General features: G+C 37.0%; 1 protein-coding gene across 4 annotated transcripts in view; it reads left to right on the forward strand.

Moving 5' to 3' along the window:
• Positions 1-10,382, forward strand: part of LOC110449925 (b(0,+)-type amino acid transporter 1-like) — a 79,717-nt gene extending 69,335 nt beyond the window's left edge. For all 4 annotated transcript variants that reach the window (XM_021497096.1, XM_021497097.1, XM_021497095.1 and 1 more), the window contains 10 exons: positions 2,427-2,687; positions 3,838-3,963; positions 4,382-4,481; positions 4,918-4,962; positions 5,266-5,389; positions 5,904-6,007; positions 6,245-6,341; positions 8,214-8,363; positions 8,930-9,098; positions 9,467-10,382. In XM_021497096.1, the coding sequence (XP_021352771.1) occupies positions 2,427-2,687; positions 3,838-3,963; positions 4,382-4,481; positions 4,918-4,962; positions 5,266-5,389; positions 5,904-6,007; positions 6,245-6,341; positions 8,214-8,363; positions 8,930-9,098; positions 9,467-9,540 (1,250 nt within the window). In that variant the 3' untranslated portion in view covers positions 9,541-10,382. The remainder of the gene's footprint in view (positions 1-2,426; positions 2,688-3,837; positions 3,964-4,381; positions 4,482-4,917; positions 4,963-5,265; positions 5,390-5,903; positions 6,008-6,244; positions 6,342-8,213; positions 8,364-8,929; positions 9,099-9,466) is intronic.
• The last annotated feature ends 5,305 nt before the right edge of the window (positions 10,383-15,687 follow it).

Consider the following 15,687-nt stretch of genomic DNA (forward strand, 5'->3'; position numbering starts at 1 on the left):
TGGCTTATATTTGTGGCGGTCAGTCTGTGGCGGACTCCAGCACTTTGTCCTGTGGTTCGTGAGGCAGATCAAGGTGTGCTGGTGGTATATATATACCCATCATTTACATCTAGAACAACATTGTCCCCACACAATTTTCCTGAAGAAAAAATGTTTTCAATTGAACTGGTCATACTATCATTGGTCTGGATGAATAGGTTTATCAGAAGTGGATACTTTTAATAAAATCTTGTTTGATTTGATTTGCTTCTGCTAATTTTCATTTTTAAACTTTAAACTTTTTAGTTTTACATAGGAAATGTTTCACGTTTTTATTAGGAAAAGTAAATGTTATTTTAGTAAATTTTTATCTAGTCATTCGATATTTCAACACTAAATATTGTAGTAAATTTATATGTCAGTTCAAGTAAGTGACACTTAATGATCAATTACTGGTTACAATTAGATAATTGACGCTTATTAATTCAGTAAAAATTGTGCAAGTTTTCTTTGAATTTTTTTTTCTTCAATTTTTGTATATTATTATCTTGTGCCTCCAGTATGTTTCTTTAGATAATCTTAGCAATGTATCCACTTCTGATATAAACTGAAGCAACAGTCAGTTGAAAGCTGAGTAAACAAGGGATGCAGGCTGCCATCTTGCCCTCCAGAGATGTATTGGAGAGACATGTGGCAAACCTGTCTAGCACATGTCTGGTGCCAGTTAGCCCTCCATAATTTGTAGGAGAGACAAATCTGGCATACTGAGAGACTCACCGCCCCAAAATAAAACCAACCCTCACTTTTGACTTTGTATTTTGCAACATTTGGCATATAAAAACCATGGATGTCATTTCGCCCTCCTTTTTCTGTTGGAGAGACGATACTGACATCTCAAACTGCAAAATTTCTTTTTTTAATTATTTATTTATTATAAAATATATTTCACACATGCCAGTTGGCCCTCCTTTGAAAGAAGTTTCTGGAATAGTTACCACGGAGAAACGCCAGAAAGCGGGACGTATGGCAGAAGTACGACGTACCAGTTGTTGTGTGGTTATTTATATATATAAGTTTTATTACAGCCAATCAAGGGCTATTCCGATAACTAACCCCGTCACGGAGAGACATACATGGCACGCTAACTTTAGGCTAGACTACCTTGTTTCGGTCAAACTTTTATTAAAACAGATGTCATAATGCCCTCCTATACGTTGAGAGACATAATGTGACGTCTATGAAAATAAATTATTTGGACATATTTTGGCGTTAATAAAATGGGTGTCATAATGCCCTCCTATACGTTGAGAGACATAAGGTGACATCTTTATGATTCTAAATTTGTAACAATATTCAATATTTTTCGGCAAAACAAAAGCCGATGTCATAATGCCCTCCTATACGTTGAGAGACATAAGGTGACATCTAAGCCAAATTCCTATGAAATGCTAGGCACAACAGGAAGTACATTATTCAAAATACTGTAGAAAATGGAAATACTAGGGTTGTTGGCCATTCAGCTCCTCCAGATGAAGACAAAGTCCCAATTATGGAGAGACATGTATGGCTTCGCGGTAGATAGTGCCATATTGCCCTCCAGATTGTGGATTAATTGTGGAACTGCCCTTCCTTGTAAAATAAGGTCACCCTCATACATGGCAGTAAGTCTGTCACACAGTCTTTTAGACACCATACTTTCAGAGTGCACACATTACCACACAGAAATCATTTCGGCACCACCAACTTCTAGTACTCTATTTCTTCACTTGAGTATATAAGTGATGCCACTCAATATCACATTTTACTTTCAAACACGTAACAATTATACCCCAATACCAATAAAGGTTGGAAACTTCTCTTGTAACCAAATTTCATTTTAATACTAACTTGGGTGCAGGAAATCTATATATTTACCTCAATGATCAATTAATTGCTATCCATTTACAAGTCTTTAAAATTTCATCCTTTATGAAATAATTAATAAAGATGAAATGTTATAGTGAATAAAACCTCATGGTAGGTATGTTTATCTAAACTTGCGATTATTCTGTAATTGTCATTAGTTTTTAATTTGGAAATTATTGTCGCTGCCTTAGGCTCTCTGTCAGTGGTTCTAGGTGTTTCTTAAGTGTAACTGTGCATTCTCGGATCACAGCAATATATTATACTAATCATTCTGTACAAAAATGCGAAACTATCATACTTAACTATATTCCTGATAACCTCTGCACTCTTATTCTGTCATCTACCAAAGTAACGATACAAGATAACATTTCACTATGCATTTATCATTCTCAAAGAGTTAATATGAAGAATCTAAAACCAGCACCACAAATAATCATGAAACGATAAAAGTTCAAAATTAAAAAAAAAATCAAAAAAAAAATCTGATATCGTCCAGTCATACACAAGTGCCTCAACAAACCCTACAATGGATGTCTTTTCAGGTGCGTTATCCTATGCTGAGTTAGGAACAATGATCACACGGTCGGGAGCTGAGTATGCCTACCTTAAGGAAGCGTTTGAGCCAATGCACAAAACACTTGGTTCAATTCCTGCCTTCATGTACGCGTGGACTTCGGTACTTATCTTGAAGCCAGCCCTGTTTGGCGTGGTGGCGATGAGCTTTGCCCTGTACAGTACAGAACCATTCTACCCATGTGGCCCACCTGAAATTGTCATCAAACTGGTGTCTGTTGCCTGTCTGTGTGAGTCAATCAAAATGCAGAATTCTTTTACCGCATAATGTGCATGCTAGAGACATCGTCCAATAGCTTAGAGTATGCTGAAGGATGTTTATCAATTATGGACTTTGGTTGAGGTATAAATGTACTTATATGGACCTGAGAAAGCCATATTGACCAAGATGAAGTGGAGGTCTTTATTACTTTTCAGATCCATGTAACCACATATTCACTGAAATAAAAGTCCTTATTTAATTGTTACGTGAGACATGGATTCATAATACTTTTTATCATTTGAAAAGGTGGAATATAAGAAAATCACCAAGAGAAAAGCAAACTGTCGGACAGAGAACATTGTGACATTACAATTGAAGAGATCTCATCAAGATAATATTGACGTACCGTTTAAAAGAACAACAATAAGTCAATGTCACGAATCACAGATATACACATGATCATGATCCAAACCGATAAGGATGTAGCAAAATCGTTTTTCATCTAATACTGACCAATAGCCAAGATGTTGTTGAATGATGTTGACCAATAGCCAAACATGTTGTTGAGGGATATTGACCAATAGCCAAGATGTTGTTGAGGGGTATTGACCAATAGCCAAGATGTTGGTGAGGGATATTGACCAATAGCCAAGATGTTGTTGAATGATATTGACCAATAGCCAAGATGTTGTTGAGGGGTATTGACCAATAGCCAAGATGTTGGTGAGGGATATTGACCAATAGCCAAGATGTTGTTGAATGATATTGACCAATAGCCAAGATGTTGTTGAGGGGTATTGACCAATAGCCAAGATGTTGGTGAGGGATATTGACCAATAGCCAAGATGTTGTTGAATGATATTGACCAATAGCCAAGATGTTGTTGAGGGGTATTGACCAATAGCCAAGATGTTGGTGAGGGATATTGACCAATAGCCAAGATGTTGTTGAGGGGTATTGACCAATAGCCAAGATGTTGTTGAGGGATATTGACCAATAGCCAAAAGGAACTACAAATTCAGTTTGACTTAAAATGATAAATAGTACAATATTTGATTTTATTCCGACCCCATGTGATAAGTGTCTGTGATTCCATTGTATAACTAATTCTGAGTTAGTTGTTATTATTGTTATTTCAATGTTTGTATAGATAGCTAACCTACCTGTTCTTGTTCCAGTTGTGGTCTCCTTCATCAACTGCTACAGTGTAAGTTTGGCCACCAAAGTACAGAACGTTTTCACAGTAACAAAGCTGGTGGCTGTCGCTGTCATCACTGTCGGAGGATTCGTCATGATTAGCAGAGGTAGGTCCTTACCTTATACTTCCTACAGATACCATTGCCTACAGGACGGCAGGGTAGACTACAGCAAAAGTAACCAGCTATGGCAACAAATTGAAACCTTGAAACAGTGATGATGTTATTTATAATACAAAGATATGTACATGATTGTTGATGCTTAGGGTGGTCGGGTCACCTGCCCAACCACGTGGGTTTTCTCCAGGTACTCCGGTTTCCTCCCACATTGAAACCCCCCGCATGCTTTCATCTGGGCCAACAAGATTGATTAATATAAGTTGTAAAAACTTGTTTCATAATTGTTGTGAAATAAATAAAGTTTATATTGATGATGCTTAGCTCATGGTATTCCAGTCATCTAACCGGTAGAAGATTGTTGACATAAAAAACACATGTGATATTCATTATGGTTTCGGTTTTCCAGGAGAAACTGAGGTCCTCGAGACTGGGTTTGAGGGTACCGAAAATTCAATGTCAATGATTGCCTTGGCTTTCTATGACGGACTTTGGGCATATGATGGCTGGTAAGTCAAATCAAATCACAGTATAGTAGTAAAAAAATAGATTTTAGTTGATGATTTAGTAAACATGCATGTAAAATTTGTGGTGAACTAAAAACTCTGTCAATCTCAGATTTACAGTAGATTTGTTATCAATGTTGGAATTGATTGCTGTACAGTCCGACTCTCCTTCTAGAAACATTTCTATTTTTACTGTATATTTCACCTGATCATCTAGCTAACCTCTCCACAATATCTAAATCCTGACAGCTTACCTAGTGATTGTTAAGTAGCCAGTACAGTTTTTCTCTGACAAATGGAAAGTGATATTAGCGAAATCTACTGTACTGACCGAGGAACCCAGACATGGCTGAGTGAATTATAGTTTATCCAGCTTGATAACTTATCTGTTATTGATGACATCTAATGTACTCATTGTGTCTCCTACCTGATTCTTCAGGAACAATCTTAATTACGTGACAGAAGAAATCCAGGATCCACATAAGTAAGTAATATATAACGAAATAGTTTTATCAGCCATTAGTGTTTGGAGTATATGTTTATTTTCTGGAGAGAGAAACAAGGTTTATAATTACTTTTGTAAGAATTTCCCTGTGTAAGGTTCACAGTATATCAATTGATGGATTTATTTAGCATATAAAAGTCATTGTTATCAGATGTGCTTACTGTTATAATCTCTTTAACTTTTATACAATTTTCCTAGCTTTGATTGATTCTGGCTGTTTAGACATGTAAACTATATCTTATATGAGTGGTTTGGTAAGAGATGATGTTTATTGTGTATCAGAAACCTGCCCAGAGCGATCATGATCGCCATTCCTCTGGTGACCGTCTGCTACTTCTTCACCAATATATCCTACCTGACTGTCATGACAACGAAAGAACTTCTGGCTTCTGCTGCTGTTGCCACGGTAATAATTCTTACCTGATTATAAGACATGACAACTGTATTTTTACTTTTGACTAGATGTAATAATCTAATAATTTAACGTATAAGTCTGTTAAATGATTATTACATTCAGTTTGGTACAAAAACGTAGGTTATCGGGATTACTTGTCTCTCAACTTTATGTACTGTGAATATCTCTTGATCTGAACAGACTTTTCAGCACATTATGTTTGTTCTGTTGTGTGTAAGTTAATATCAATGCAACTTCTAAAAAACTGCGCATAGGAATTTGAATTTCTATTAACATATGTATGTATCAATCAATACTGCAGCACCCTCTTGTGAGTATTGCATGCATGATTGCGATATTTAACCCTAAAAAGAGTATTGACCTGATCATGAATATTTTTTTCAAGTTTAAGTCTAAGTGCCAATATATAGATTTTGAGGTCTCTTTAATGTTATCCTCAATAACGACACACAAGACAGATCATCTTGATGATATAACTCAATTTAAATGTTGTTTTATGTTAAAGACTTGGGGAGAGCGGGTACTTGGAGGCTTTGCAATGCTCATACCTATCTCTGTGGCGTTCTCTACGTTTGGAGCTGCTAACGGCTCCTGTTTCACCGGAGGGAGGTAAGCTTGACAACGACATGTGTAATAACAGTAACAAGTAGAGAGCTTCTCAATAGAATAGCTAATATGTGGAACGTATGTACATGGTTGGTCTCACATTCTGAATTCAGAATTCAGTGCTTTTGTTTTTGTTTTTTTGTTTTTTAACATTTACAGTGCCTTTTCTAGTACAGATATAGATGGTGTACTATCATGTTTGCTATTTGTGTTATAGTGAGAGTTTTGATTGTACTTCAGGGTGATGTTTGTGGCGGCCAGGGAGGGCCATCTACCCGAGGTGCTGTCCTACGTTCATGTCAAACAGTACACTCCACTTCCATCTCTTTTGTTCTCGGTAAGATTGTGTGTCCTGTAACCCAGACCTTCACGCCTCTTTTCTCAGTAAGATTATGTTCCCTGAATCTGAGCCCTACATTTAAATCTTGGTAAGATCATGTGTCCTGTAACCAAGACCTATTCAGTTCTACTTTTGGTAAAAAAAAGTGCCCTCTTATTTTAAAGGTAAAAGTAAAACTAGGGCAAATTTCATCTGCCACCTTGATAACCATACTGTTGCCTGTTGTCCATTTTTAGCTCACCTGGCCCGAAGGGCCAAGTGAGCTTATCCCATGGTGCAGCGTCCGGCGTCCGGCGTCCGGCGTCCGTCAACTTTTTCCTTTAAAATGATACTTGTCCTGAATGGCTCAGAGGATTTTAACCAAATTTGGTCAGGAGCATCATTGGCCAAAGGGTTCTCAGTTTTGTATAAACGGAGGGTATAACCCCCCTGGGGACAGAGGGGCGGGGCCAAATAGGGGGAAAATAGGTAAATCTTTAAAAATCTTCTTCTTCTCAACCAATAGAAGGATTTTGACCAAATTTGTCCTAGAGCATCTTTGGACAAAGGAGACTCAAGTTTGTATAAACGGAGGGTGTGGCCTCTTTGGGGGCAGAGGGGCGGGGCCAAATAGGGGAAGTAGAGGATTTTTTCTCTCCTACTATACAAGTGAAGGGATTTAAACCAAATGCAGTCTGAAGCTTGGTCAGGAGCATCATTGGCCAAAGGGTTCTCAGTTTTGTATAAACGGACGGTATAGCCCCCCCTCGGGGCAGAGGGGCGGGGCTAAATAAGGGGAAAAAAGGTAAATCTTTAAAAATGTTCTTCTTCTCAACCAATTGAAGGATTTTGACCAAATTTGTCCTAGAGCATCTTTGGACAAAGAAGACTCAAGTTTGTATAAACGGAGGGTGTGGCCCCTCTGGGGGCGGAGGGGCGGGGCCCAATAGGGGAAATAGAGGATTTTTTTTCTCCTGCTATACAAGTGAAGGGATTTTAACCAAATGCAGTCTGAAGCATGATTAGGGACAAAAGAATCAATTTTGTATAAACTGAGGTGTGTGGGCCTCCTTCTAAGGGCAGATGGGTGGGGCCCATTAGGGGAAATAGAGGAAAACATCAAATATCCTTCTCCTTTTGTACCGATGAAGGGATTTTGACCAAATTTGGTCTGGAGCATCATTGGCCAAAGGGTTCTCAGTTTTGTATGAACGGAGGGTATGGTCCCCCTGGGGGCAGAGGGACGGGGCCAAATAGGGGAAAATAGGTAAATCTTTAAAAATCTTCTCCTCAACCAATTGAAGGATTTTGACCAAATTTGTCCTAGAGCATCTTTGGACAAAGGAGACTCAAGTTTGTATAAACGGAGGGTGTGGGCCTTCTGGCGGCATAGGAGCGGGGCCCAATAGGGGAAATAGAGGATTTTTTTTCTCCTACTATACAAGTGAAGGGATTTAAACCAAATGCAGTCTGAAGCATGCTTAGGGAGAAAAGAATCAATTTTGTTTAAACTGAGGTGTGTGGATTCCCCTTCTTTGGGGCAGATTAGTGGGGCCCATTAGGGGAAATAGAGGAAAACATTAAAGATCCTTCTCCTTCTGTACCGTTGAAGGGATTTTAACCTAACCAAACTTGTTTTAGAGAATCTTTGGGCAAAGGGAATTGAATATTTATAAATGGAAGATGCAACTTTGTTACTTGTACTCCTTTGATAAACCTGAATGGTACTCAGCAGGTTTTAAATTGAAAAATAAAATACCAGGTGAGCTATTAAGGCCCCTGGGCCTCTTGTTCCTTACTCCTTACCAATTTCTCCATTGCTGAATTTCTGAACTTCCTGGTACAGTATAGAATTGTTGCTTTACTGACACTGCTGTTTATTGATTTCAGACAGCACTGGCGGCTATCCTGGTGACGTTAGGGGATATTTTTACCTTGATTGATTACTTCAGTTTTGCTGCATGGTTTTTCTATGGAGCCACGATGGCAGCGCTGCTTGTCCTCAGATACACGTCGCCAGACCGTGAACGCCCATACAAAGTAAGTAGCCAGGGATAGGATGCTTACGGCACTGTAACCTAATGGTACATAGTCACCTCTCACTGTTACTCCAACAGTGTTTGAGGTTTACACGGCGAGATACTTTTGACAGTCGGCAAAATCATATCCGATAGAGAAAAGGCAGACCAGCGGCCTCTTATGTTGTAGTACTCTCACTGTGTACTTCAGCTATAATGTTTGGTGTCTAGATATCTAGATTTCTATGTCCAGAGTTCTGTTGCCATCCTCCTTACTACGGTGATTAGATTTCCATAGTGACATATTGCCATGGTTCAAAGAAAGGTGGTAACAACAGCCAGGTATAACATAACCTTAACCCTTTCACCACTGTGGACCACAATGGACTCATCCATATCAATGTATGGCAGAGTCTACTAAAGTTACATAGGGGTGAAAGGGTTAATAGTTCACATGATAAGGATGCTAAAGCGAGGTTACTAAAAGTTTTAGTTATTGTCCATAGAACATAGTGAGGAAACAATCTCCGAGTTAGTAACTGTTTTCATGCCGTAGTAACATTTCCGTTGTAACTTTGTGTTCTCCAGGTGCCAATAATTGTTCCAGTGATAGTCTTGTTATTCTCCATCTACCTTGTCGTCGCCCCGATCGTACAGAACCCACGGATCGAGTTCCTCTACGCCTTCCTCTTCATGATCAGCGGCCTGTTCTTCTACGTCCCGTTTGTTGTGTACAAAACTTCGTTTAAATTTACAGGTAGGGGTCTTTAATTTGTGCATTTTGATTATATAACCGGTAATTATATATTTAGTTCAAACGTCAATGTACAGAACTGCGTAGGCATATAACAAGTACTTTGATTACAAACACTGTCATATCGTATACCGGTACACTTTTTGTTACTACCGGGTAGTATTACTTACTTCATTCTTATAAGAAAAATTTCCCCCAAACATAGGATAGATTGCAGTTTTCTTCAGTTTTGAATAATGTAATGACTATATACAGATCATTGTCCTGGCCCTTTAAGTTAAAGGATAAATGCTTTGATGGCTTTAATTGATGTACTGAACAATGGTTTTTACAAATTATGATTATTAATATTGTCTTTTCTCTGATTGCAGAAAAAGTGACTCGATTTTTACAGCTTGTGCTGTTGGTAGCACCAAGCAGGTACGAACAACTTGTCGCCGACTGAAAACCTGGATTGGATATTAGAATTTTATGACAAATTACATTTTGTATAAGACTAATAGGTGTATATAATTTATCTAATTACAAAAACTCTTTATGCATTTCTGAAGTGGAAACCATAATTATATATCTAATTGTTCTGTGATAGGGAAACCATGGGCAGCTGCTATCAGGAATCATAGTTTGAATAATATTCTGGATCCTGTCTCTGTTAGAAAGTCCACAGCACACTCCTCCTCTCACTCACCCTGGTACATTGTACTGGTAATGTTGTCTAGGCTGGCTACCAATACAGAACACTGGATCAGATGGTATCTAAGTAGCTATACATCTAGAGATCACTAGCACAGGATCAGATGGTATCTAAGTAGCTCTACATCTAGAGGTCACTAGTACAGGATCAGATGGTATCTCAGTAGCTATACATCTAGAGGTCACTAGAACAGGATCAGATGGTATCTAAGTAGCTCTACATCTAGAGGTCACTAGTACAGGATCAGATGGTATCGAAGTAGCTATACATCTAGAGATCACTAGCACAGGATCAGATGGTATCTAAGTAGCTCTACATCTAGAGGTCACTAGTACAGGATCAGATGGTATCTAAGTCGCTATACATCTAGAGGTCACTAGTACAGAATCAGATGGTATCTAAGTAGCTATACATCGAGAGGTCACTAGTACTGGATCAGATGTTATCTAAGTAGCTACACATCTAGAGATCACTAGTACTGGATCAGACGGTACCTAAGTAGCTATACATCTAGAGATCACGAGTACTTGATCAGATGGTATCTAAGTAGCTATACAACTAGAGATCACTTATACAGGATCAGATGGTATCTAAGTAGCTACACATCTAGAGGTCGCTAGTACAGGATCAGATGGTATCTAAGTCGCTATACATCTAGAGGTCACTAGTACAGAATCAGATGGTATCTAAGTAGCTATACATCTAGTGGTCACTAGTACTGGATCAGATGGTATCTAAGAAGCTATACATCTAGAGGTCACTAGTACCGGATCAGATGGTATCTAAGTAGCTATACAACTAGAGATCACTTATACAGGATCAGATGGGATCTAAGTAGCTATACATCTAGAGATCACTTATACAGGATCAGATGGGATCTAAGTAGCTATACATCTAGAGATCACTAGTAATGGACCAGATGGTATCTAAGAAGCTATACATCTAGAGGTCACTAGTACCGGATCAGATGGTATCTAAGTAGCTATACATCGAGAGGTCACTAGTACTGGATCAGATGTTATCTAAGTAGCTACACATCTAGAGATCGCTAGTACTGGATCAGATGGTATCTAAGAAGCTATACATCTAGAGGTCACTAGTACTGGATCAGAGGGTATCTAAGTAGCTATACATCTAGAGGTCACCAGTACAGGACAAGGGATCAGATGGTATCTAAGTAGCTATACAACTAGAGATCACTTATACAGGATCAGATGGTATCTAAGTAGCTACACATCTAGAGGTCGCTAGTACAGGATCAGATGGTATCTAAGTGGCTATACATCTAGAGGTCACTAGTACAGGATCAGATGGTATCTAAGTAGCTATACATCTAGAGATCACTTATACAGGATCAGATGGTATCTAAGTAGCTATACATCTAGAGGTCACTAGTACTGGATCAGATGGTACCTAAGTAGCTATACATCTAGAGGTCACCAGTACAGGACAAGTACCAAGTCGCGCAGTATAATTCTGTTCACCAAAGTGCACTGATTAAATACTGTAATATTTGTATACAAGGGTAAATCCAGCGACACAAGATGAAAACCATCACATATTTCTGTTGAACTGAAATGTTGTTATTTTATATAGTTTGTTATGAAGACAACGTTATTTCTAGTCATGTTTCCAATTCAGTATTTATTTAAGTTCTTTCTGTTTACCTTGATTTGCTCAATCTTTAACAACTTTACTAAGTGCATTAAACAAACATACGTACAGATACATGTCAATAGATAACGGTTTTAACAACAGTCAAACATTGTTTGTAAATTTGAACATTCATTCTAGATTTTTGTCCCCATCTTAATTCAGATTGCAAAATGGTTTAATGCTATTTCGGGGGGAAAATAATTCTGTAAATGAAGTTTTTAAATCCAGAAAAATAAGTTCAATTAAATAATATGTTTAACAAGGTTCCCTACTTTAGAAGTTTAAATTGATACTTTTTCCTAATTAAAACCTAGCAAATCGGCAGTTGACTTTTAAACAGGTGTTTAAAGCAACTATAACCATATTATAATTAACAAAAGAATGTTGGAATATGAATTAAGAAAAAAATAAATGGCTTTCCTACCTACCCACCTTATCCAATTTTTAACTTGTAAACCTAAACAAACATTTAATTTTGTTTGGCCTAATGTTCAACTCTACATATCACATATCAAACTTCAAGACGAAGAAAGTCTGTGAATATTTAATTTTATTGGTCAGACAGGGTAAGTGAGAGAGAGCTCCTTGAATATCATTCCGTTTTGTGGACAGTTTCTTCAGTGGTGTCAGGGTCCAGACCTCCACCCATCTGCATGGAGAACGAAATGTCATGAAATATATCTACTGATATGCAGATTGGAATTCTATTGAACACTTATGTGGTGCTAATGATGGTGTCATTTATGTGTATACTGTTTGAAGTCACTGTAAACAAAAACGCTCGTTGTAGATGTAAATATTAGCTGAGGTTAGCATACAGATGTATATATGTAAATACGGCTGTTGTATATAAGAGTAATGTGTTGTTCACTAGCCAATACTTCGTCGGGGTTCTATACACCTGTCTCAGTGATTACAGGTACAAATTTCTACATAGTACTAGTTAAGGGAAAAAATATTCAAAAATATTGATTACAGCTTACAAAGCTGAAATGCCCAGGAAGGTAATTTCTGTGCTACTGGCTACCGTTTTCATAACTTATACTAAAACTAAAATCTAAAAAAAACCAAAAAAGACTTGAAAGTATTAACAATTAAATTGTCAACTGGATCAATAAACAAACTTAAAAAGCGTTTACAAATATTGTGTACTCTTTCTAATAATGATGTTGATTTATGAGGCACTGGTGACGGGAGTATATCAAATAATGAAAATAGAAATGTTTGTTAGATCACCCTGTCAAATTATGTGTCAAATCATACAGCAACAAATGGTTACAAATGTAGCTTCCGATTATTATACACCGTATGTTACAAGGATTAATGAGGGTGTATACTATTAATGTGAATTGTTTGTGTAAGTGCTAGCTGAAGTTTATGATCTAATCGTGTATGTAGTATTATATTACAAAACTAGGCCTACCATGATTTTTGATTCCATAAATCTTCATCTTGAATGAAAGTTATAATTTTGAGATTTTAAGGAGATTGATGAATGTTAGTTTGATATATATTATTATTTTGCTGTGTCTGATATAATTTTAGCCTTAAGTCTATATCTATAAACTCTAGCCAATCACATAAGGCTGGCTTGTAGGTATGATTTAGCCTTAAGTCTATATCTAAATCCAGCCAATCACATAAGGATGGCTTGAAGGTATGATTTAGCCTGTAGTCTATGTCTAATTCTAGCCAATCACATAAGGCCATTAAGCTATCATGTTGTAAATAGTCATTTGATAAATTATTTGATGCATTCATCTGATATTTCGTTTGTATTTTTCTACATTAGTGCTAAATCCTAAGAGCATGGCCGAAGGAGATATATTAGTATACCGGGGTACAACACTGAGGGTTGTACACCTTGTCCCGACACAGAGTAGATCAGGGAACGGCCTGGGATATAGAAACGCTTTGCTCTATTTGGGTGGGGGTGTCACTGATACTCTATAGTGCCAAACTGTATCAGTGTTCTACTCTAATGTTCAGAGTAGCACAGGTGCTTCAATCATTTTTATCTAACAGTAAACATGACATATGATGGGAATGGTGAATATCAAATACATACGTATATTTCAAAATGTTTGTCGGTTAAGATAATAAGATGTTGCAAAAATGTAGTAGCTATGCAAGGAAAGTTTGAACCCTTTTGTTGTAAATTTAAAATTAGCTAAATAAATATACCACCAGTTACCACGCTATAGACAGATCAGTTGTGTACTCTAGCAGTGTTAAAAGAACCTGTTCACAAAATCAGATTATTGCATATTACTGAAATACACTGAAGAAAGTGAACTTGTTCTCAGATAGGTTCAGGAAAAATGAAGTATCATGACTACAGAGGGTTTTTGTTTTATATTATCTCCAAGTCATCTTCAAAAGTTGAAGGATTAATTATACATGATTTATTTGCCTGTTTTTTTTATCATTGTTGAGATGTTATATGTTTACAAAATGTTTTTTGTTCAAATGTATTTTTTCATCTTCAGGAAATTGATCAATTTCATCATTCCATTTGTATACTTACCGGTACCGGTATGTGTTATTGTTACTAATCAATGCTTGTCAATGAAATCTTATAATTCAATCTATTCGAAACAATGTTAACTGTGAAAGGTGTTCTAAATCAGGGTCAAGACAATTATGTCAATTACCGTAGTTACATCATATTATGTTTTTGAAAACATCTCCTTTTATACCTTTTTTAGTTTTAATGACAGAGAATCATTTTTGATTACAAGTACAAAACAAATCATTGATTTTAAATTGAAACATTTGTGAGAAGTACTGATGGATTTTGAGAATTACATACCATTTGTCATATTGAGGAACTCTTAAAGTTGACATTCATTGGGTAGATTGTACATGGTTCTGAACATCTGGTGCTATATTTATTTCTATGAAGCATACAATTTTCACAGTGACAAAGATTTGTGTTATCATATACAAATGGAGTCATTTATCTGTGTTCATGAATATCTGTGGTTTGTTAAACTGTGATCATTGAAACAATGTTAAACCATGAAAAGTGTGCTTATATTTGAAAATGTGATGATAAAAATGTGTATGTGCTATATGTTTAAGACATAATCTTGTAATTTTATGAGCAAACTAAACAATGTGAACGCTTTACTACTACTTATCACCTTTCTGTCTCATTCTCATATTATCCTTGTTTGTTAGGTCATTAAGGAGGAGCTAAATATAGATGTTTTAACACCTGGTGTGCATGATCATTAGTGAGCTAATGGAGGGAGTTGTAACATCTAGTGTGTTAGATCATTAGTGAGCTAACATAAGGAGTTGTAACATCTAGTGTGTTAGATCATTAGTGAGCTAATGGAGGGAGTTGTAACATCTAGTGTGTTAGATCATTAGTGAGCTAACATAAGGAGTTGTAACATCTAGTGTGTTAGATCATCAGTGAGATAACATAAGGAGTTGAAAATGAGCTATGGTAGCTGAACACAGTAGACACAGGTGATTTTGCTCCTGATATTTGGCCATCTCCAAAGGGTTAGAAGATCAGGACTCTGACAAAAATGATATCATAGTGTGGAGAATACAATGAGGAAGATAATTGTGGAAACCTTTTTGTAAAAAAAAAATTGCTAGTAGGTGTTTTGGAAGATAAACATTTTCAAAGGACCATATCATCTACTAGTGAGTAGAGCTCATCACTGGTCAGGGATTTACCTGTAGTGGGCTATACCTGGAATGTGACTTTCCTTTGTATTAACACCTACCTGTACAGCATGAGTACAACACTATCAACTAGATCTGGTAAACAGAACAAAGAGAAACAGCAAATGAGACTTTCCATGGATCCAAGTTCAGACATGATAATGAAGGAAATTGGTGAACTTAAAACAGAAATTTTGGAGTTAAAAAGTAGCTGGAAACAGGCCAACATACAAGATGTGGTTAATAAAGCTTTGTCAACAGCACTGAAATCAGTCTCTGAGAACATCAGGAAAGAGGTTGTGACTGAAGTGAAAGGGTATGTGAATGAACAGACAGATCAGCTACAACAACATCTGAACTGTATAGAACTAGATGTGGCTAACTTACAGGATGAGATAGGAAAGAGAGACAAAAAGATTGAGGAGATTCAGGACATACTTTTGGTCCAACAGAGAAGGATTAACGAGGGAATATTGGCAAGTAATAGGAACGAGCAGTACTCCCGCAAAAACAACATCAGAATCCGCGGCCTGCGGGAAACCCAAAATGAAAACCTTA

This window comes from Mizuhopecten yessoensis, unplaced genomic scaffold (assembly GCF_002113885.1).
Source record: "Mizuhopecten yessoensis strain PY_sf001 unplaced genomic scaffold, ASM211388v2 scaffold4839, whole genome shotgun sequence".
NCBI classification, from domain to species: Eukaryota; Metazoa; Mollusca; class Bivalvia; order Pectinida; family Pectinidae; genus Mizuhopecten; species Mizuhopecten yessoensis.